At 59.2% G+C, this 23094-nt stretch overlaps 2 protein-coding genes across 5 annotated transcripts; both read left to right on the forward strand.

The window, feature by feature from the left end:
* WDR81 (WD repeat domain 81) lies at window positions 1487-13485 on the forward strand. Of its 2 annotated transcripts, XM_018064399.1 has the most exons (10): window positions 1492-5432; window positions 6343-6450; window positions 6690-6880; window positions 6990-7180; window positions 7437-7602; window positions 7682-7847; window positions 8539-9228; window positions 10134-10279; window positions 10575-10754; window positions 12113-13485. In XM_018064399.1, the coding sequence occupies exons 1-10, from the start codon at window positions 1751-1753 to the stop codon at window positions 12431-12433; spliced, it is 5841 nt and encodes a 1946-aa protein (XP_017919888.1). In that variant the 5' UTR covers window positions 1492-1750; the 3' UTR covers window positions 12434-13485. The 2 variants fall into 2 exon arrangements, with proteins under 2 accessions (XP_017919889.1, XP_017919888.1); XM_018064400.1 differs by lacking the exons at window positions 10134-10279; window positions 10575-10754; window positions 12113-13485 and having other exon boundaries at window positions 1487-5432; window positions 7682-7792; window positions 8539-8972.
* SERPINF2 (serpin family F member 2) lies at window positions 14245-21977 on the forward strand. Of its 3 annotated transcripts, none has more exons than XM_005693314.3 (10): window positions 14245-14346; window positions 15480-15546; window positions 15692-15733; window positions 15853-15915; window positions 16196-16397; window positions 17005-17148; window positions 17305-17508; window positions 18295-18437; window positions 20041-20245; window positions 20869-21977. In XM_005693314.3, exons 2-10 carry the CDS (start codon window positions 15484-15486, stop codon window positions 21276-21278), a joined length of 1476 nt encoding a protein of 491 aa, XP_005693371.2. In that variant the 5' UTR covers window positions 14245-14346; window positions 15480-15483; the 3' UTR covers window positions 21279-21977. The 3 variants fall into 3 exon arrangements, with proteins under 3 accessions (XP_005693371.2, XP_005693372.2, XP_017919890.1); XM_005693315.3 differs by having other exon boundaries at window positions 15695-15733; XM_018064401.1 differs by lacking the exons at window positions 14245-14346; window positions 15480-15546; window positions 15692-15733 and having other exon boundaries at window positions 15847-15925.

Below are 23094 nucleotides of genomic sequence, written 5' to 3' on the forward strand. Positions count from 1 at the left end.
AGCACAGGTTCCATCCCTGGTTGGGGAACTGAGATCCCACATGCCACAGGGCATGGCCAATTTTTTTTTTTTTTAATTAAAAACAAAATAGTACTTGGCCAAGGAGTACAAAGAACATTGGTTTTAGAATGAGCCAGGCCTAGATTTGAATCCTGGTTCTACCACTTCCTAGCTATGGGACCTAAGCAAATTACTTAGTCAGCTTCCTCATCCTAAAACGGATCTAAAACTATCCTCTTAAAAAGGGTTGTGGTAAGAATTTAAAGTATGCAAACTGCTTAGCAAGATGCCTGGCTCCTGATCAGTGCTCTGTAAGTGGTGGCTGTTAAGTTATTATCGCTCAAGGTCATGTGACCAAGCACATCAGCAGTTCTAGCTGCCTTTTTCAAGAAGGATACAGATGAAATCAAATTATGGCTGAGCCATTCCTGTTCCTCTCTAATTAGGACTTTATTTTTTTTCTTAAGTGTCTTTATGGAGCTCCCACACCTCCACACCAGACTCCTACATGAGGCAAACTCTCCTTCTAGAAGTGGGACTGGAAAAATAGATACTGGTGTCTCGCTGAAGACAATGGCCTGTCAATCCCACAAATGAGTCAGAACCAAGACGTCTTGAAGGAGTCCTGTAGTTCTGGCGCCAGCTCGCTGGTTTCTGCTCCCTGCCGTGTTGCACCTTCCCCCCAGCCACCATGGCATCTGCAAGGCTCTGACAACAGCAGGCAGGCTCTGACAACAGCAGGCAGGCTCTGTCATACTGCAGAGACAGATCTTCAACAGGAAGTCTTGGGGGAACATTTCCATCCTGGCTTTTCCGCCTTCAACTTCTCTGCCCAAGATTGCCCAGAATTTTTATTATTAAAAAAAAAAAAAAAAGCCTTAAAAGAGCTGTCAGTGGGGAGGACTCCAGAGCAGATCTGTGCCCCAGTTTGGTGAGTTTCCATGCTGCCACTTGGACAAGCCTCTTCGGAGGTTCTTGGTTTTTTACCTGTAAAATATGAACAATAATAACCGCCCTTCCTAAATCACTGAGAGTTGCCAGGGCCAAATGGAATGTTACTGCTGAAACTTTGGAAAACTAAAAGCTCTTTCTTTTGGAAGGCAGCTTGGAGGCGGTGAAGGGACTTAATGTGAAAAGTCCCAGCTCTGGTTCAGGATTCTTATCGGTAAAACCAGAGCGAGGTGGTTGAGGCGGCGGCGGCGGGGGTGATCACCTGAGGCTGCCCTCTCTAAGGGAAACCCTCCATAGGTCCGCGTCTCAGCGCTTGAAGGAGGAAGTAAGGAGGGAAAGGGAAGTCTCGTGGGCCGCTCATAGCCCCCACCCCTGCCCGATTCAGCCCGGGAGGAAGCGAAGCTGCCACCAGGCCTAGCAGGGTGCGGGTAAGGAGAGGCCGGCGGGCGGTGGCGCGGCCTAGAGGAGGCGGGGTTCCCGGGTTCAGTCGAGCCACGTGCGGTTGTTTCCGTACCGGGCGATCACGTGAGCAGCGTCAGCTGACCCGTCACGGTGGAGCCTGGCGGTGGAGCCTGGCGCTGGCGCCCCTCAGCCCCCGCCCGGCCGCGCCTGGAGCGCAGCACCCTGCGGAGGGGTAAGAGCGCCCCCACGGCCCGCCTCTATCCCCGGCCCATCCCCGCCTCCTCCGCCCCAGCCCCCGTCCCTCGCTTACCCCTACCCACCTGGCATCCGGTAAGCCGAGGCGAGGGGGGCTGTGGCAGGGCTCTGCCCCGCGCTGCCCCCAGGCGGCCAAGAGGGGATGGCCCTGGGGAGCAGGGGGCGGGAAGTCGCGCTTACCGCCAAGGCGGAGGGCTGGTCACCGCCCCCGAGCCCCGACATGGAGGAGCTGCTCCGGAGCGTGGAGAGGGACCTGAGCATCGATGCCCGGCAGCTGGCTCCGGCCCCGGGGGGCGCACACGTGGTGGCTCTAGTGCCCGCGCGCTGGCTGGCCAGCCTCCGCGAGCGCAGGCTGCCCCCGGGACCCTGTCCGCGCGCCGAAGGCCTGAGCGAAGCGGAAGTCAGGACTCTCTTGCAACGCTCCGTGCAGAGGCTGCCTGCCGGCTGGACTAGAGTCGAGGTGCACGGGCTGCGGAAACGAAGGCTCTCCTACCCGCTGGGCGGCCTGGCTTTTGAGGAGGGATCCGGCACCCCGGAGACCCTCACTCGCTTCATGCAGGATGTGGCTGCCCAGAATTATCGCAACCTGTGGCGCCACGCGTATCACACTTACGGGCAGCCCTACAGTCATAGCCCTGCCCCCGCAGCTGTCCCTGCCCTGGATTCAGTGCGACAGGCTCTGCAGAGGGTCTATGGTTGCCCTTTCCTGCCACTGGGCGAAGCTGCGCAGTGCCCCTCATATGCCAGAGAAGGCCCCTGTGCCCCTCGGGGCTGCCCTGCCTCTCCCAGTCTTCTGAGAGCCGAAGCTCTGTTGGAGTCCCCGGAGATGCTCTACGTGGTGCACCCGTATGTGCAGTTCTCCCTGCACGATGTGGTCACCTTCAGCCCCGCCAAGCTGACCAACAGCCAAGCCAAGGTGCTCTTCATTCTCTTCCGTGTGCTGAGGGCCATGGATGCCTGTCACCAGCAGGGACTGGCCTGCGGGGCCCTGTCTTTGCACCACATTGCCGTGGATGAGAAACTTTGCAGCGAGCTCCGCCTGGACCTGAGTGCTTATGAGAGGCCCGAGGAGGCGGGGGATGAGGAGACCCAGGAAGCAAGAAACAGGGCAGGTGTCGAGCCTGGCGAGGAGGGAAGACGGGGACCTGGGTGTCCCACGTGCCAGGAGGAGCTCAGGGGCCTTGTGCTAGACTGGGTCCACGGCCGCATCAGCAACTTCCACTACCTCATGCAACTGAATCGGTTGGCGGGTCGGCGGCAGGGGGACCCCAACTACCATCCGGTGCTGCCCTGGGTGGTTGACTTCACCGTGCCTCGTGGGCGCTTCCGAGACCTGCGCAAGTCCAAGTTCCGCCTCAACAAGGGGGATAAGCAGCTGGACTTCACATATGAGATGACCCGGCAGGCGTTTGTGGCAGGAGGCGCAGGCGGCGGGGAGCCACCTCACGTCCCTCACCACATCTCCGACGTGCTTTCTGACATCACCTACTACGTGTACAAGGCCCGGCGCACACCCCGGTCGGTGCTCTGCGGACACGTGCGGGCGCAGTGGGAGCCCCACGAGTACCCGGCCAGCATGGAGCGGATGCAGAGCTGGACTCCAGATGAGTGCATTCCCGAGTTCTACACTGACCCCTCCATCTTCTGCTCCATCCACCCCGACATGCCTGACCTAGATGTGCCGGCCTGGTGCCGCTCTAACCAGGAGTTCGTGGCTGCCCACCGGGCACTGCTGGAGAGCCGAGAGGTGTCCCAGGACCTACACCACTGGATTGACCTCACCTTTGGCTACAAACTACAGGGCAAGGAGGCTGTGAAGGAGAAGAACGTGTGTCTGCACCTGGTGGACGCCCACACACACCTGACCAGCTATGGTGTGGTGCAGCTCTTTGATCAGCCACATCCCCAGCGCCTGGCGGGGGCCCCTGCCCTCGCCCCTGAACCTCCCCTCGTCCCCAATCTGTGGTTCCAGACCATCCAGGAGAGCACAGGCCGGGAGGACTTCCCCGCACAGCTTACGAATGGGATGGGCAGGACGGTTTTGGAGGCCACTCCCTGTGAGTCTGGCTGGGCCAGGGACAGGCCCGGGGTAGGGGAAGATGACTTGGAGCAGGCCACAGAAGCTCTGGATTCCATTTCTCTCGCTGGGAAGACAGGTGACCAGCTGGGACCGTCTCCCTCCTCCACTTCCTCCTCCAGTCAAGTCCCGCCAGGCCTCTTGCCTTTCTCAGGGGCCTCAGCCTCTCGACCGGGCCGTCGGAACAGAGCTGCTGGGGCAGACCCCGGGGAAGGTGAGGAGGGCAGGATTCTTCTTCCGGAGGGCTTCAGTCCTCTGCAGGCTCTGGAGGAGCTGGAGAAACTAGGCAACTTCTTGACCAAAGGCCTAGGGGGCCGCTTGGAGGTGCCTGAGCAACCCTGGGTTCAGCCCCCCGTGCAGCTGCGGGACCTCTTTCACCGGGATATGCAGGCACTGGGGGTCCTGTTGGCTGAGATGGTGTTCGCCACCAGGGTCCGGACACTGCAGCCTGACGCACCTTTGTGGGTACGCTTCAAGGCTGTGCAGGGGCTCTGTGCACGCCATCCCAAGGAGGTCCCGGTGTCTCTGCAGCCCGTGCTGGACACACTCCTGCAGCTGAGTGGCCCTCAAGGCCCCGTGGTTGCAGGGAGGGGCAAGCTGGACCCACTGTTTACATACAGGCCCGTCTCCCAGGGATTGCCCCCACCCTGCCCCGCCCAGCTCCTCAGCCCCTTCAGCTCTGTAGTCCCCTTCCCTTCCTACTTCCCTGCGCTGCACAAATTCATCCTCCTGTACCAGATGAGGCGCGTGGAGGATGAGGCCCAGGGGCGGGAGCTGGTCTTTGCCCTGTGGCAGCAGCTGGGTGCCGTTTTGAGTGACATCACCCCCGAGGGCTTGGAGATCTTGCTGCCTTTCGTGCTGTCACTCATGTCTGAGGAGCACACGGCCGTGTATGCAGCCTGGTACCTATTTGAACCTGTAGCCAAGGCCCTGGGCCCCAAGAATGCCAATAAGTACCTTCTGAAGCCTCTCATTGGGGCCTACGAGAGCCCCTGCCAGCTCCACGGCCGCTTCTACCTGTACACTGACTGCTTTGTGGCCCAGCTGATGGTGCGGCTGGGCCTGCAGGCCTTTCTTGTCCACCTCCTGCCCCACGTCCTACAGGTGTTGGCTGGCGTGGAGGCCTCCCAGGAGGAAAACAAGGGCCTGGTGGGGGCCGCCGAGGACGAGGAAAGTGGGCTCCCGGGGGCCGGGCCCGGGTCCTGTGCCTTTGAGGAGGAGATCCACATGGACGGGGAGCCTACTGCATCCTCGGGCCTGGGGCTCCCGGACTACATGTCTGGCGTCAGCTTCCACGACCAGGCTGACCTCCCCGAGACGGAGGACTTCCAGGCTGGGCTCTATGTGGCCGAGTCCCCTCAGCCCCAGGAGGCTGAGGCTGTGAGCCTGGGCCGGCTGAGCGACAAGAGCAGCACCAGCGAGGCTTCCCTGGGTGAGGAGCGGGCGGCCGACGAAGGGGGCATCCCGGTGGACAAGAGCAGCCTCAGGTCAGGCGACAGCAGCCAGGACTTGAAGCAAAGCGAGGGATCCGAGGAGGACGAGGAGGAGGAGGAAGGCTGTGTGGTGTTGGAGGTGGGGGAGGGGGAGGGCGAACAAGAAGAGGTCCCTGAGACGTCCGAGCTCACACTCTCTGACACTGTGCTGTCCATGGATACGGTTGTGGCTGGCGACGACGGGGCCAACGGGGAGGAAGAAGAGGAGCCGCTGACCGAGCAGTCGGAGGGTAAAGAACAGAAGATCCTTCTTGGTGAGTTCTCGAGCCTGGAGGTGTTGGTCTGACGGTCGTCATCTGCTGAGCTCTGCACCGAGCGGTGGATGGAGCTGATCGACACACAGCAGAGACGCAGGCCTGCCCTCCTGGAGCTCATGTCTAGCAGAGGACATGCCACGCTGTAGGCAGGAGTTCTGTTAGTGCTGCAAGGAACATGGCTGGGTACTACGAGGGAGCATACAGTGGGATTTAGATCTTGTTTTCAGGGGTCAGAGAAGACTTCCTTGAAAGCAGTGCTGGTGGAAGTTCAGTGTGGAGGAGGAAGCTGGGCGAACATGGCAGGGTCTGTGGCGGGAAGAGCATTCCAGGCAAAGGGAACAGCGTGTGCAAGGCTCTGAGGCTGTCATGGTTCCATTCAGGAATCTGAAAGGCCAGTGTGGTTAGACTGAGAGAGTGAAGAGAAACAGAGAGGGTGGAGGGCACCTCCTCAGTTAGAAACTGGGGGAGAGTCACCACAAGAGTAACCTTCCTGCAGTTTGTGCCCAAGTAAGGCTTCCCTTGTGGCTCAGCTGGTAAAGAATCTGCCTGCAATGCGGGAGACCTGGGTTTGGCCCCTGGGTTGTGAAGATCCCCTGGAGAACAAAAAGGCTACCCATTCCAGTATTTTGGCTTGGAGAATTTCATGGACTGTATGGTCCATGGGGTCCCAAAGAGTCAGACATGATTGAGTGACTTTCACTTCACAGAGGTGCCTGGAGCTGCCCCAAAGCCAGACTCCCACAGGCTGCTCTGCTAAAGGGAGGGTGGGGCCTTGGGGCCACCATGCTCAGGCTGGGCTCCTGGGTGGAGTTGGGACCAGTGTCACTAGGTGGGGCCTGTGGGGTGGGGTGGGGGAGTCATGAGGCCCAGTTATCTGATGCACTCAGGGACTACTCCCGCCCTGCAGATACGGCCTGCAAGATGGTCCGCTGGCTGTCCGCCAAGCTCGGCCCCACTGTGGCCTCTCGCCACGTGGCCCGGAACCTGCTCCGCCTGCTGACGTCGTGTTATGTTGGTAAGATTGGGCATGGGGCTTCTTTCAGCTCTGTCCCTCTGGCCCCTGTAGCGGATCCTCCCCGTTCTCATTTCAGACCTCCTCCTGGGTCCCAGTCTTCTGCGAGCACCTTCCTTGCTTGGGTTGGGCTCAGGGAGATGCCAGGCTGGAGTGAGCAGGAGCGGCCACTGCAGTCCCCGAAGGGCTCCTCCCTCTCGCTCTCCGCGGGCTACTCAGGACTACTGGCCCTTCCTTGACAGGGCCCACCCGGCAGCAGTTCACCGGGGGCAGTGGCGAGAGCCCCCCGCTGAGCGTGGGCAACATCTATCAGAAGAGACCGATCCTGGGCGACATAGTGTCGGCGCCCGTGCTCAGCTGCCTGCTGCACATCGCCCACCTCTATGGGGAGCCCGTCCTCACCTACCAGTACCTGCCCTACATCAGCTACCTGGTCAGTCGGGATCTGGCGGTCCTGAGGAGCCTGAGGGCTGGCCCAGGACCTCTGGGAGTTCCAGGGGGTCTGTGGGGCCACCTGGCCCTCATCCGCTCTATGGCCATAGGTGGCCCCGGGTAGCACCTCGGGCCCTAGTCGACTGAACAGCCGCAAGGAGGCGGGACTGCTGGCTGCCGTGACGCTGACCCAGAAGATCATCGTGTACCTCTCGGACACCACCCTCATGGACATCCTGCCCCGTATCAGCCACGAGGTCTTGCTGCCCGTGCTCAGCTTCCTCACGTCTCTCGTCACGGGGTAAGTCTCTGCCCGTACCCCCTACCAGGGAGCAGCCCAGCAGAGGGGGCTCCCCCAGAGTGGGGGTGGGGTGTCAGACATCCTGGTTCTCATCCTGGCTGGGTGACCCTGAGCAAGCCACACTTTTCTGTGCCTCCGTTTCCTCATCTGGTTTGGATGAGGTGGTCGTACGGCACCTTTCGTTTACAGCTTGTAATAGACTCTGGACAAGCCCTGTAGACTGGGGATCACTGAAGCTTATGAGCTCTATTTGCAGGTTCCCAAGTGGAGCCCAGGCCCGGACTGTCCTGTGTATGAAGACCATCAGCCTCATCGCCCTCATCTGCCTGCGTATCGGACAGGAGATGGTCCAGCAGCACCTGAGTGAGCCCGTGGCCACCTTCTTTCATGTCTTCTCTCAGCTGCATGAACTTCGGCACCAGGTGGGCAGATGTACCTGGCAGCTGCAGGCTGGCCGATTTCCGTGGCCTCTGCTAACTCCCTGGGGCTTCCTGCCCACAGGCTCTGAAGCTGGAGTCCATGGGCCACAGTGAGGGCCAGCTGCCAGAGGTGGCCTTCTCTGATGGGCAGCTGCGGCCGGCGGACCCCGCCCTGCTGGATGAGCTGCAGAAGGTGTTCACCTTGGAGATGGCGTACACAATCTACGTGCCCTTCTCCTGCCTGTTGGGTACTGCCGCGTCACGTCCCCTCCCAGCCTCTGCAGCTACCATTCTTCCTCTGGGAGGGCCCCACCTCCCGTCCCTGGAGTCAGTAGTGGTTGTTAGGTGCAGTTTTCTGGGTCAGAGCAAAGGGGTTTGGCCTTAGACCTCTGAGTCCCAGTGACATATAAACAGAGACTGAATTTTGGCCAGGTGGGGATGGGGGGCCGCAAGAGTGGCCTAGCCTGTCCCTGGGGCAGGGAGGGGAGTCAGGCTGCCGGACTGATGTCTTAGGAGCCGCCCAAGAGGAATGAGTGGCCCACCATTCACGTAGCTTACTGTGCAGGCCTGGCCCTGTGCCGAGCATCTACGTGTGTCATCTCCCTGAATAGTACGAACAGCCCGGGTCAGATGTGTTGTCATCCCTGCGCTGACATCTGAGCCGTGGGAGGCAGAGCATCACCTGTCTTGGTCCCTGTTTTGTTTCTGATGCCCGGCGTGGCACCCGGCACATAGGAAAGATGCTCACACGTCCATACTGAAGGCGTGAATCCAGGTTTTCCTAGGGGGAGGAAGCCGACACAGAGACACAGAGTTACTTGCTGAGAGTTGCACAGCCAGTATCTTCCCTGTCTACTGTGGTTCCCAAGCCCCTTGGGTGGGTGGCAGCAGTTGCTGGCCATCTCCCTTCATCTCAGGACCTCTCCCGCTCCCATCCAGGTGACATCATCCGGAAAATCGTCCCCAACCATGAGCTGGTGGGGGAGCTGGCGGGGCTGTACCTGGAGAGCGTCAGCCCCAGCAGCCGCAGCCCTGCCAGTGTGGAGCCCACTGCACCCAGTACCGGCCCAGAGTGGGACCCCCAGGGTGGGGGCTGCCCCCAGGATGACGGCCACTCGGGGACCTTTGGGAGTGTCCTGGTCGGGAACCGCATCCAGATCCCCGATGACTCCCGGCCTGACAGCCCTGGCCCACTGGGCCCCATCTCTGGGGTGGGCGGCGGGGGGCCTGGCAGCCAGAGTGAGGACAATGCGCTGAAGCAGGAGCTGCCGCGGAGTGCGCATGGGCTGAGCGGGAACTGGCTGGCCTACTGGCAGTACGAAATCGGCGTGAGCCAGCAGGACGCCCACTTCCACTTCCACCAGATCCGCCTGCAGAGCTTCCCAGGCCACTCGGGGGCTGTCAAGTGCGTGGTGCCCCTGAGCGGCGAGGACTTCTTCCTGAGCGGCAGCAAGGACCGCACCGTGCGCCTCTGGCCGCTCTACAACTCCGGGGACGGCACCAGTGAGACGGCCCCACGCCTTGTCTATGCCCAACACCGCAAGAGCGTCTTCTTCGTGGGCCAGCTCGAGGCCCCGCAGTGTGTAGTGAGCTGTGATGGGTCTGTGCACGTCTGGGACCCCTTCACAGGTGAGCGGGCCCAGGTGAGGCCTGTTCTGTAGCTGCTGTCCTGTCCTCCACTAAGGGTGGCGGGTTGGGGTGTAACGGTGTGTGATTGGGGGTGATGCAGTGAGTCCACAGAATGGAGCATTTAGGACTTGGAATCCATCAGACCTGAGTTTGAGGGCCTGGCAGCTTCCTTGCTGAGTGACCTTGAGCAAGTCCCTCTGCGGCTGGAAGCATTGGTGTATGTGTGTGTGTGTTTTAATCTTTTGGCCATGCTGCTGGCATGTGGCATCCTAGTTTCCCGGCCAGAGATTGAATCCATGCCCCCTGCATTAGCAGTGCAGAGTCCCCAGCTACTGGACCACCAGGGAAGTCCCTGGAAACATCAGTTTTCCCATCTGCAAAATGGGAATCAGAACAAATGCTTAAGTAGATAATGCGTAGAGGTTTGGCTTAACATGGAGCGTGTAGTATCCTGGTTGGTAAACAGTTGCTTGCTTATTTTGTGTCATCATTGTAGAGAGAAATAAGGTTAAAAAGCAGGGATTGGGGGGATGGAGTAGTATCAAAGCAGACAGTGGAAGGTGTAGCTTTCGGCCACAGTTTGCTATGTGAGGAGAGAAGCCTGGCATGGCCATGGAGATGTTAATAGAAAGGTGGGAGGGTCAAAAAACATCCTTAGTATTCACTGAGATCTGGTATGTGGGAGGCAAGTATGGGGATAGGGGAGAAGGAAATGGCAACCCACTCCAGTGTTCTTGCCTAGAGAATCCTATGGACAGCCGAGCCTGGTGGGCTGCCGTCTGTGGGGTCGCACAGAGTTGGACACAACTGAAGTGACTTAGCAGCAGCAGCAGGAGGGATAGGAGGAGTTGGGACTCTTCCATCAGTGACTGGAACCCCAGACCCACCATGTCTTTCCTTCACAGGGAAGACTCTTCGCACAGTGGAGCCATCAGACAGCCGGGTGCCCCTGACCGCTGTGGCCGTCATGCCCGCCCCCCACACCAGCATCACCATGGCCAGCTCTGACTCGACCCTGCGCTTTGTGGACTGCAGGAAGCCAGGCCTGCAGGTCAGGGGCATCCCTTTTTCCAGCCCTGGCCTGGGTGCCTGGCAGGGAGGAGAGAAACCCCTCCGTCCACCCCTGACCCCGGAAGAGAGGAGCCCAGGGTGGAGTTTCTCATTGGAGACAGATCACCTGCAGCGGCAAACCCTCAGGGGTGGGGATGAGACTCTGGCCTGGGATCCTGGGGGCCTCCCCTTGATGGGTAATGAGGCTCTGGGGGTTGGAGATTGAGCTGCACCTGGCGGGGGAACATGGGTTGGACTGGGTGGTGGAGCCCCAGCTTGTCCTCCTCTGCCGGCAGCATGAGTTCCGCCTGAGCAGCGGGCTGAACCCTGGGCTCGTCCGCTCCCTGGCTGTCAGCCCCAGTGGCCGGAGCGTTGTGGCCGGCTTCTCCTCGGGCTTCATGGTACTGCTGGACACCCGTACGGGCCTGGTTCTGCGTGGCTGGCCTGCCCACGAAGGGGACATCCTGCAGATCAAGGTGACAGGCCAGGTCCCCTCCCCTCCTGCCTGACTGCTCCAGCCCTCACCTCTGCTTAGGGCCCACCCATGACGGGCCCCCCTGCTGATGTCCTTCATACCTGCCGGAGGATTGACAGGCAGGGCGGGTCAGGAGCCAGACTGCACCTCAGGGACTTGGGCAGGAGGTGGGCCCCGGGGGCGGGAACCAGGGGGCTGAGCTGACCCTGAGCTTCCTGGAGATGTTCTAATGAGTAACCCTTGTCCATATTTGTCTTACTTGGGGGATCAGGGGTCAGGCCCTGTCCATGACCCAGTCAGGTTAAATAAAGCTCAGCTGGGAGGCTGTTTACTGCCCCCAGACCACTGAGCAGAGTCCATGCCCCTTGCTGGGCTGCCGTGGCGGGGGAAGGGGTGGGTCAGGCCTGGGAATCCTGCTTCCACCTCCACCCTGCCCCATTTTTTCAAGCACAGGCCTCAGGGAGGTCAAGGCAGGGAGGAACAGGGCTATTTGTGGGAGGGATTTTCCGGGCAGCTGGGAGTTCCTCCCCGACCTAAGTGGCAGCCAGGGGACATGCACTGCCATTGCTGGGGGCAGGGCACCCCTGGATCCCTCCAGGGCCCCCTGGGTTCTGTCATCGTTCAGACGCTCAGTCGTGTCCAGCTACTTGTGACCCCATGGACTACAGTGTGCCAGGCTTCCCTGTCCTTCACTATCTCCTGGAGCTTGCTCAAACTCATGTCCATTGAGTCGGTGATGCCATCCAACCATCTCATCCTCTGCTGCCCCCTTCTCCTCCTGCCCTCAGTCTTTCCCAGCATCACGGTCTTTTCCAATAAGTTGGCTCTTCACTTCACGTGGCCAAAGTATTGGAGCTTCAGCTTCAGCATCAGTCCTTCCAATCAATATTCAGGGTTGATTTCTTTTAGGATTGACTGGTTTGATCTGGGTTTTGGGTGCCTCTGAATTCTGACTTTCCAAGAAAGCATCAGGAGGTCTCTGGGGTCAGCCTGCGTGTTAGTCCTGGCTCTGCCACTTACTGGCTCTGTGACCTTGTATGATGACTTAACTTCCCTGAGCCTTAGTTTTTTTTCTCTGTAAAATGGGAACAACAGCACCTATCCCATAGAGTTGTTATGAAGGTAAATTGTGCTAAGATGTTTAATGTGCCTGATACAACACCTGATGTAGTAAGCACCCAAGTTACAATGATTACTGGGTCGATGATACTTTAATATACTCAACTGAGCTGACGCTAATATAATGTGGGAGGGTGGCAGCCTGTCCCTGACTCAGGACGACACGTCTTCCTGGGAGGAGGTGTAGGAGAGAACAGGAAGACTCTGGCCCCCACTGAGGCTCTCCCCTCTCCCTGGCAGGCAGTGGAGGGCAGCATCCTGGTCAGCTCCTCCTCTGACCACTCCTTGACCGTCTGGAAGGAGCTGGAGCCGAAGCCCACGCATCACTACAAGTCCGCCTCTGACCCCATCCACACCTTCGACTTGTACGGCAGCGAGGTGGTGACCGGCACTGTGGCCAACAAGATCGGCGTCTGCTCCCTGCTCGAGCCGCCTTCCCAGGCCACCACCAAGCTCAGCTCTGAGAACTTCCGCGGCACGCTCACCAGCCTGGCCTTGCTGCCCACCAAACGCCACCTCCTGCTGGGCTCCGACAACGGGGTGGTCCGCCTCTTGGCGTAGGCTGAGGCAAGATCTGGTCAGGCGGAGACAGGCACACATCCTCCAGGAAGCCGTCGCTCATCTGTGTTTCCCCAGTAGCTCCTTCCTGGCAAGCCTCAGGCCTCACGCCCTGGGTGCCCATGTGGCCTGCTAGCTAGGGTGGTGTGGGAGTTTGGGCTCCTGAACTCCCAGAGCCACTGAGCCCCCCAGAGGGGATCTCATTCATGACTTGAGGCGATGCTGCTCGGAGCCAGCAGGAAGCAGATGGGAGAGCCTGGCAGGGGCTTCCCTGGTGGCCCAGTGATTAAGACTCTGTGCTTCCACTGCAAGGGGCGTGGGTTCAATGCCTGGTCAGGGAACTAAGATCCCACATACCGAATGGTGTGGCCAAGAAATAAAAAAATTTAAAAAGAGGGAGAGCTTGGGAAAGCATCGCTGCCCTCCCTTCTCCCCAGCTCCGCCCTCTGCATCCTCATGGGGACAGGATGCTCTGGGGAAGGGGGAAGGAGACCCCCTGCTCAGCTGTCTCTGCCACAGCCCCCTTCCAGCTGGCTCTCTCTGACCATGTCCTCCAAGGATAGGGAAGCTGCCCCACTCCAGGACACTGACGGTGCTTGGACTCCAGCCTCGAAGGGCTGACCATGGTCCAGGAGTTAAGAGCCTTAGGCTGGGCTCTTAAGTGTCCACCCAGCCAGGCCCTGGCCAGTGTGGGACCAGTAGGGGAAGAAAGAGGGCAGGACCAAAGGAAGACGGAGGGGCCAGATGGTGCCTGCCTGGAGTGACCCCACGCCTTGCCTGCCCACCCCTCACCACAGTGTTTGTGCCTTGAGCTGATGAGGCAGCTTCTGGGTCCAGAAGCCTTGGGGGAGGGGGTCCAAGACCCTGAAAGAAGGGGCGAGAAGAATCATCTCTGCATCTCAGGTCTCCCTCCCCCGGGGGGACAGGAAGACCCAGGTGTCACAGGTCGTCGCATTCTGGAGCAGAGATGAGGTCTGAGGCTGGACCCCTGCTGCCTTCTCACTATTTGCAATAGATGTAAATATGATCAATAAATCCTGTGGAAGAGCCATGGATCCGAGTGAGGCTTTTCTTGGTGGTGGTGTTGGGGGAGGAAAGGTTGGGACCCTGTAGCTTCCTGGACAGAGAGGAGGAGGGGAGGCATCCTGACCATGGTTCTTCAGGTGGTTACAGGGTCCACGGCTTCTGGTTCATGCAGCCCAGAACCCTCATCCCGAGGAGGGGAAGGAAACATTCCTTCCGAGGAAGTGGGATGCTGGGAGAGGCATCTTTTCTCTCCCCTCCCCCTGCCTTCTGGACTCAGGCTGGAGGCAGCCAACAAGGAGCCAGGACATGGGAGGACAGGGATTCGTATCCTGCATCCTGATCCAGGTTTCCTCCCTTGCCTTTTACAGCTTTCCCTTCCCTCTTCTTGGGAGGGGGAGGCAGTTCTGAGGAAGAGGCAAGGACCGTGGCAGCGGGAACCTGAATGTGACTCAGCCCAGCTCTGCGTCCTTGGCCAAGTCACACAGCTTCTCTGAGCCAGACTAAAGCGGGGATAACCCCCCACTTCACGGGGTCACTGAAAGTCCCCTGTCTTTCTTGGATCTATCCCGCTGATTGAAGACAGCCTCTTTGTCTCCTGAATCTCCTTTCTCCAGGCTCAGGTGGGACCCACCTCTCCCGGGGTTCCAGGTGGCTGTCCCAGTATGAGATGCCCTGGTGGGAAAGGGGCTTTTGGTTCCAGTATCAATGTTTAACCGGATGTGCAGGTCAATATTTACCAGAAGAGAAGGCAACTGGAACAGTGGTTGGCTGAGAGCAAAGGTCCTGGTGGGAGGGGAGGGCTCAGCTGGGCTTGCTGGAGCAGGGCAGAGCGTGGGAGCACCAAGCGGGGCCGGAGGGAGGTTGTGTACAGCAGTGAGGAGCCTGCAGAGGTAAGGGCAGGGGGTGCCTCGGCCTGGAGGTGTCCACCTTGCTGAGGGGGTCTGGGCTGAATTTATTCAGGAGGTTTGTGACTTCCCAGCCTCCTGAGATGATGAGGAGCCAAGGTGGGGGCGTTCAAGGGGAGTCTCTCTGGGAAATGAAAAACTGGAGGTCTTTTTCTTGGCAGGAAGATTAAAAACCCAGGTTGGAGATTGGGGCCCTGGCCAAGGGTCCTTGTGTGGGACACGGAGGGGGCTAGGGGTGAGAGAAGGACACTTGAGATGGGGGCGGGGTGGGGGTGTGTTCGAGATCCGCTCCGGGGCCAGACCAAGACCTGCCCATCCCCACCAGTCATCCTGGCTTCCCGGAGTCAGCCTGGGGCTAGAGCGGGGGCCGAGGCCTGTGTTTTCCGTAAGTCCAAAGGTGGCTCTGGCCACAGTCATTCATTGGGCTCAGCCGTTGGGTCAATAAGGCCAGTCTGGCCCAGCTCCCCACCCCTGCTGAGACCACAGACCAGCCCACCCTTGTGGACAAGACCAGGCCAGCCAGAAAGGGGGGTTGGATCGGAGCTCTGGGGAGGGAATTCCAGTACGGAGCAGGCTTCAGGACAGGCCTCCCAGAAGAGGGGCCTTGGGAGGCTGACAAGAGCCAACGCTGCGTGCTGGCCCGTGCAGTCAGGGCTCACCAAGACTGACTTGGGTTGGTCTCCACAATACATGTGGGAGGAGGAAGGGACTTTTGCCACCATTTTAAAAGATAAAGCAGAGCCCGGAGAGTTTAAGGGACACGTCCTGGGTCCTCTGCCAAGAGGCGAAGCCTGGATTCAAACCCAGGTCTGACTCACAACTCCCGGCCTTGAGAAATGGGACTTTTTCTGTGTGGGTAATATTTTCCGCCATGAACCAAAACACTTTCAGGGCATACAGTGTAAAAAACCAGAAAACACAAAGGGGGAAGAAAGCAATTCGGGAGAGAGTTCGAGCAATTCACAGCTCAGAGAGACACGCTGTGGGCGTGGGTACTGCAGCTGGCATTGTCCCTTCTGCTTGGTGGCTCAGGACTCCAGCTGCCCATGAGCCTGTGGGTGGGATTCCTCGGCGGGTGCAGGGGTGAGGTAGGAACAGAGCCTTCCCATCCTGCACAGGAACATGGCGCTGCTCTGGGGGCTCCTGGCGCTCAGCCTCTCCTGCCTGCCAAGCCCGTGCTCAGCGGTGAGCCTGGGCTGAGGTCTGGGTGGGGCAGGGCGGAAGCTCTGGGAGAGGTCGAGGGTCTTGGGGAAAGGGGTGGGGGGCTGGGTTGAGGGAAGTCTTGGCTTCAGGCGTTCCCTCTCCTCTCCCCCCACCCCGCCTCTCTCAGCAGTTCTCTCCTGTGAGCGCCATGGAGCCCTTGGGTCTGCAGGTACTGGGGAATGAGAGGCAGGACAGGGAGGAAGGTCCCCAAGGGCCTCCCCTGTAGCTGGTGCTGGGTGGGGGGGCTGTGGGAAGGGCTGCTCTCCATCTGCTTCCTCCTTTCTTCAGCTAATGAGCGGGCAGGCCCAGGAGAAGCTGCCCCCACTTTCCCTCCTCAAGCTGGGCAACCAGGTACAACCAGGTGGGGCTGGGGAAGAGTAGGCGGGACCCGCGGGAGGAAGGCAGATCCGAAGGGCAAGGAAACGGGGAGGGGAGGGTGGCAGTGAGGCTGAGACCTGAAGGGAGAGGATGGGAGGGACGCGAGGGAGGAACCTAGCCCCCAGAACGCCGTCGCCCACGTCTGGACAGGGACAAGGCCCTGCTGTCTCCAGTACAGGGGCTTTGAAGGAGATCTTCAACAGAGCTGACCCCTTGACACCAATGCTCCCCCCACCCCCATCTGTCCCTGCAGGAGCCAGGTGGCCAGATTGCCCCGAAGAAGGCCCCAGGAGACTGCAAGGCGTCCCCAACCCCGGAGCAGACACGCAGGCTGGCCCGGGCCATGATGACCTTCACCACAGACCTCTTCTCCCTGGTGGCCCAAAGCTCAACCAGGCCCAACCTCATCCTGTCACCTCTGAGTGTGGCCCTGGCACTGTCTCACCTGGCACTAGGTACTGGGGCAGCAGACCAGGAGACCAGGTGCAGACCAGGAGAGCTAGGAGGCCAGTAGGAACTCGCCTCCTTCCCCAGAGCTTACTAGCGGGCACTTCCTCCATCAGGGTCTCTTGAAAGTTTGTTAAAAACACAGACTCGTGTCTCCGTGAATCAGAGTCTCAGGGATTGGGCCCAAGATGGGCCTCTGGTGATTTTTATGCAAGAGTCTGGCAGTTCCAACATCTCTTTTGGACTGGAGGGTCTCACAGTGGGACAGAGTCCAGAGAGGGAAGGTGATGAAATGTCACCCAGACTAGCAGCAGCAGAGATGGAAGTAAACTTGGGTGTCCTGACCCTCAGGAGGTGGGAGGAGATAGTGTGGTCTTGTGGGCATGCTCATTGTAGATATTCAAGGGGGACAGGAGGACTTCCCTGGTGGTCCAGCACTTAAGACTCTGCGCTTCCATTGCAGGGAACATGGGTTCGATCCCTGGTCTGGGAACTAAGATCCTGCAATGCTGCAAGGCACAGCTCCCCACTCCCCCGCCCCCCACAAAAAAATAGAGGGTTAGGAAAAGACCTGGGGGTGGGAATGCCCACTGCTGCTGTGTCCTCCCCGCTCAGGTGCTCAGAACCAAACGCTGCAAAGGCTGAAACAGGTGCTGCACGCAGACTCAGGGCCCTGCCTCCCCCACCTGCTCAGCCGCCTCTGCCAGGACCTGGGGCCTGGGGCTTTCCGGTTGGCTGCCAGAATGTACCTGCAGAAAGGTAGGTGTGGGTGGTGGCAGACACTGCCTAGGTAGCTAGGTAGTGCTCTGGGGTGGACAGGGTGAGGGAGATGGGCGTGGGCTCAGGCAGCTGGTCGGAATGCTGATGGCTCTGAAGCCCAAGTCCTGGCAACAGCCTGTGCTCTCTTCTGTGTAGGATTTCCCATCAAAGAGGACTTCCTGGAACAATCAGAACAGCTCTTTGGTGCAAAGCCCATGAGCCTGACGGGAAGGAAGGGGGAGGACCTGGCAAACATCAACCAATGGGTGAAGGAGGCCACCGAGGGGAAGATAGAGGATTTCCTCTCAGATCTGCCAGATGACACAGTGTTGCTTCTCCTCAATGCCATCCACTTCCAGGGTGAGCTCCTCCCCTTCTCAGGTCCCCACCTGCAGCCCCTACCCCTGCCCTGTAGGCATGCTTTGTTCTGAGGGTCCCTCCTCCCCAGGGCTAGGCTGGGAGGCGGTAGGGAGGGTAAGAGATAGGTCGCAGTGTTGCTGGGAGGAGGCCCAGGAACTGGATGGGGCTTTCATGGAGAGTTCCCTAAGAGGAGCACATGGCAACCCACTCCAGTATTCTTGGCTGGAGAACCCCAAGGACAGAGGAGCCTGGCGGGCTACAGTCCATGAAGTCGCAAAGAGTCGGTCACGACTGAGCGACTAAGCACAGCACAGCCCTAGGAGTAGCAGTAACAGCAGCGTTAGTCATGTCCAACTCTTTGTGACAGCATGGATTGTAGCCCGCCAGGCTCCTCTGTCCATGGGGTTCTCCAGGCTAGAATACTGTCTTCAGAGGATCGTCCCAATCTGGGAACTGAACCCGGGTCTCCTGCATTGCAGTCAGATTCGTTACCGTCTGAACTATAGGGAAGTCCTCCCTAGAAGGAAATGAAGTCTGAAAAAACCTGGGGTGATGGGGGATTTCCTGGGAGCAAAGCAGGGTAGGGGGAATGAAAGCCCAGATTCTGCAATTGCTCCAGAGAAGACACCTCAGATCACCTGGGTATCACCTGGCACACTACTGCCTGGTGCCTTACCCTCCACCTTTTGTCCCTTTAATGGGTTCTAGGTGGGACGGGGAAGAAGCTGGTGGTGTAGACCCTACCTTGGTCCCAGTCTAAATGGCCCTGCCCTCTGTTGGATGCAGGCTTCTGGAGGAACAAGTTCGACCCGAACCTCACACAGAGAGACACTTTCCACCTGGATGAGCAGTTCACCGTGCCAGTGGACATGATGCAAGCCCTCACGTATCCACTGCACTGGTTCCTGCTGGAGCAGCCTGAGATCCAGGTTACCCTTGACTACTCAGGCCGGGCCTGGGTGCTGGGAGGTGGGAAAGGAACTGTGCAGCTGTGGGCCACCACAGGGGCTCAACAGTGCGCCCCACCTTCCTTGCAGTCTTGTCACTGGGGCAGGTGGCTCTGAAAAGTCTCGCTGGGCCCTCACCCAGCGGGACTGAGACACGAGTCTCTTTGCGGTCCATTCATTGGGCATTAGTTGTGTGCAGACTCTGTCCCAGGCACTGCGGTTCAGTGGAGAACAAGGAAAACCAAATCCAGAGAAGACGCACAGTGCGTGAGCAAACAGAGATCAACAGGATAATTTCAAAGAGTCGGGGGAGGTATTTTAGCTAGAGTGGTCAGAGAGCCTTCTTTGAGGAAGGGACACTGTTGAGGCCCCTTTGGCTAAGGGGATTCATTTCAAGGACCTGTGGGTTGTGGGGCAGCACAGGGCCTCAGCAACCCGAAGCCTCTGAGATGCGACTTGAGCTATCACGCATGCTCCTTAGAAAGGAGGGTCTGATTGGGATGGCTTCGTCAGCTTCCTGATGGAGCATTCTGACTAGAGAGAGCACTGTGCTGTGTGTCTCAGGTGTAGCCTCCCATGCTTCTAGCCTGAACATGGTCCCCTTGGCCTGAGTGAGCACTGGTCCCTGGGCCAGTCAACTGAGATGGCGGTATTGGTTAATTTCACAAGGCCGTGACTGAGAGGGGCTGTGGGCAAGGCGGGCCCCCTGAACAGCCTCTCTCCAGTTCACCCTGACACGAGCACCATCTGATTCACCTCCCCACCAGGCTGTGTCCTGCCCACACTTCCTTTACCCTTTAATTTTTTTAATTTTTTGTCTGTGCTACTTGGCATGTGGAATCTCAGTTCCTCAACCAGGCACCGAACCTTTGTACTGGAAGCGTGAAGTTTTAACCACTGGACCACTAGGGAAGTCCCTTCCTTCAACTTTTAGTCTCCATCCTTTGCCCTCCTTGGCCCTTCTCTTCCTCGCACCCTCTGCAGGCCAGCCCAGGCAGCCAGATGCTGGCATTCTCCCTCCCACCGCAGGGGTCCTGCCCCCTGGGTGCTCTGCCTGGAGGCCGAGGAGTCACATCCACTCGGGCCCGTGGACCCCAATGGTTTTACCCCTTCTTGAGCTGCAGAAACCCCCATTCGCATGAAATCTTACCCCAAATCACAGTATAAATAGGCAGCCAGGCAAGTCACTGTTGGAGGAGAAAGGAGTAGAGAGGGTACCCCCCTCCACCAGGGAAACCTGTTCCACTGTACACAGGGAGGAAGCGAGAGGTGGACACTGGGAGTTCCTCATTCCGAGTCACAGGCTGGCTGGTGGCAGGGGAAGAGAGAGAAAACCACCATTTGAGTGAGCACCGCCTGTGTGCAAACACTCTGCTAGAAGCTTTTAACAGTGTATCTCTTTCTGTCAGCTGGCAGTGTGGGTAGGCAGTGTCACTCTGCCCATGAGGAAGTGGAGGTTCAGGGAGGTCCCCCTCCCCTGACACACCTGTGAAGGCTGGGCTGTCTCATAAGGGATGCTGGCCCAGCTCCCACCTGGGCCTGGGCACTTTCTGGCCCTCATGGTGTCTCCTTCCCCTGTCTGTAGGTGGCTCATTTCCCCTTTAAGAACAACATGAGCTTCGTGGTCCTGATGCCCACCCGCTTTGAGTGGAATGTGTCCCAGGTGCTGGCCAACCTGACCTGGGACATTTTGCACCAGCCCTTGCTGCGGGAGAGGCCCACCAAGGTCCAGCTGCCTAAGCTGCATCTCAAATACCAACTGGACCTGGTGGCCACCCTCAGCCAGCTGGGTAAGGAGGCCGGGCATGGGACAGCCCCCTACTCAGGCTAGGTGGGGTGGGTGAGGAGGAAGTTTCCAGCTGGCAGGTCAGAGTCAGAGCTAGCCTTGTGTCCTGGACTTTTCTGGGGCTTAGGGAGGTGAGAACCTTTGGATCCTCTGTCCTGGGGAGGGGTGTGTGGCTCAGCCATTGAGGGCCTTCTCTGCTCAAGACTGAGCACTGTAAAGAATCCTGAGTGGAGAGCCAGAGTGGCACATGAGCCTCCCTGGCTCCCCTGCAAGAGGCACGGGAAGCCCACCATGAGCCAGGAGCTCAGTCTTATGGGGTGGGCAGGTGAGGAATCAAGTACTTAGAATTCAGCATAAGTGTTAAGATTGAAGGCTTCTCTCCAGTTCACCTGGGAAAACACTGAAAATGCACCAGGCACCTATCTGGACTTTGGGGCAGACAATCAGGGAAGGCTTCCTGGAGGAAGGGGCCTTTAAGCTGATACATGAAGGTTAAATAGGAGTTAACCAGCTCTCTGTGAGTTCAAGGTGTTCCCTGACCAGGATGCCAGACACCCTTCCAGGCAGGTCCAGGCAGCCTGTGGGGCAGAAGGCAGCTCTGATCAGCCATCTGCTGCCCCGGGGCAGGCCTGCAGGAGTTATTCCAGGCCCCGGACCTGCGTGGGATCTCCGATGAGAGGCTGGTGGTGTCCAGCGTGCAGCATCAGTCGGCGCTAGAGCTCAGCGAGGCCGGCGTGGAGGCGGCCGCGGCAACCAGCACGGCCATGTCCCGCATGTCCCTGTCGTCCTTCGTCGTGAACCGCCCCTTCCTCTTCTTCATCCTTGAGGACAGCACCAGCCTGCCCCTCTTCGTGGGCAGCGTGAGGAACCCCAACCCTGGCGCGCAGCCGGAGCGCAAGGAGCAGCAGGACTCCCCCGGCAGGGACTCCTTCCAGGACCACAAAGGCCGCCCCCGCGGAGACAAGCCTTTCGACCCAGACTTGAAACTTGGGCCCCCCTCAGAGGAGGATTACCCTCAGCCTAGCAGCCCCAAGTGAGGGGCTGTGGCCTCCAGCATCCCGAGTCTCCGCTTGGACCAACCTCTCAACTTGTGTGACTCTTTCCAAAAACAGCTTTGTGGGATTGGGGCTGGGGGCCTGGGGAGGCCAGTCTGGGAGAGGGGAGGAAGGGAGCCGTTCTCTTGTCTCCTCTTGGGGAGTTTGGGGTGGGGTGGCGCTGGGAGGAGGGCAGGTGTCAGGGAACCATGGGCCTCGGTCCCACATCGCTTCTTCCAACGGGGCCCAGAGGGTGTCCTGGTTTGGGGCTCAGACAGAGGGGCAGCGGTAGATCGTTTTGACAGGAAGGTAGGTAGTTTATTCCCTAGGGCAGCTGTGTGCCTCCACACTTGTTTACCAGAGAGGGAGGGACAGGGAGGAGGGGACACCCTGGCCGAGGAGAGGGGGCGGCCGCCCTGGGTTGCACAACACGGGTGGAGGTTGAGCTCCCCGCACCCCTGCCTCCTGAGCTGCCCAGGGCCCACCAGCCTCCTGCCCACTGTCACCCCAGTCTCCCCGCTGGTCCTCGGAGGTGCCAACACTGCCAAGACTCCTCTTCTTCCTTCTCCCCTCTGCCCCCTCTGCGCAGCGTCTCAGCGGCTGAGAGGGTGGGGAAGGGGGGGCGTTAGCTCCCGAAGGCTCTTTTGTAAAGTTTTTGTAGTGATTTTTACGCCACGTGAATAAAGAATGAATGGCCCTGTCTGCTTTGATGCCATTGTTCGGGGTATGGGTGGGAGCACAGGGTGCTGGGGGAAGGCGGGAATGAGGCTACCGAGCAGACAAGCGGAGAACCAGCTGGGCTCCGGGGAGCAGCCCTTTCCTTGCCACGTCTGGCCTCTGGCCACGTGCCAGCCCTTGTCCAGCGCGCAGGCCCTCTGACCTCGCCAGCCTGGCTCTGCTCTCAGCCTGGTCCTCTCTCCGGGCCTCAGGCAACCGGCAACAAAGGTGGCCCAGAATAGCGCCAGCCTCCTGGTTTGGGAGAAGAACTGGCAATTAGGGAGCTTGAGGAATTTCTAATTACACGCCGGCCCCCTCTGTCAGGAGCTGGCGCCCGCCAGCCGGGAAAGGGAGGGGAGCAGGCGGCTGGGAGCACGGGCTCCAGCTGGAGACTGTCAGCGCCTGAGGATTTGGGGGAAGTGACTGGGGGCACCTGGGCACAGGGCTGAGGGCCACATGGCTGTCCACGTGGGCGGGCTCTTGTCTGTGAGTGCAGGTGTCTGTGTGGAAGCAGCCACTAGCAGCCCTGTGGTGCAGTCTTTAAGAGCAAGTCCCTAGGACAGGCTCAGGCTTCTAGCAAACCAGCAGGGTGGGGAGATGAGAAATAAGTCAACAAGCGACATACATGGTGTGTCAGAGGGGGATGAGTGCTCTGCTGAGAAGTAAAGCAGGGAAGGCCTCCCTGAGGAGGTGACTTTGGAGCAGAGACTAGAAGGAGGTGAGGGCAGGCACTAGGGGGACATCCTGAAGAAGAGCATCCCAGGCAGAGGAGTGGGAGCTGCCAAAAGGTTTAGGATGAGCAGGAGATCCGTGGGGCTGGAGAAGAGAGAGAATTGTAAAGAGATCGTCGGAAAGTTACTGGGACAAATCGGCCAGCCCGCCCGCTTAATTTTCCCACTCCTGAGTTTTCTTCAGTTCTCTCCTGTCTATTCGGGCTCTAGCCACCATTTGGCTCTAGTCATCACACCCAGGGCTGCCTTGACTACATCTTCTGCCCTGTGAATACTTGTCAGGTGCCTCTGCTGGGCCCAGCAGCACCCCACGCTCTAGGGCTGCAGTGATCCAAAAGCCGACAAGATCCTCCCCCACAGAATCTAAATCT

This window comes from Capra hircus, chromosome 19, assembly GCF_001704415.2.
Source record: "Capra hircus breed San Clemente chromosome 19, ASM170441v1, whole genome shotgun sequence".
NCBI classification, from domain to species: Eukaryota; Metazoa; Chordata; class Mammalia; order Artiodactyla; family Bovidae; genus Capra; species Capra hircus.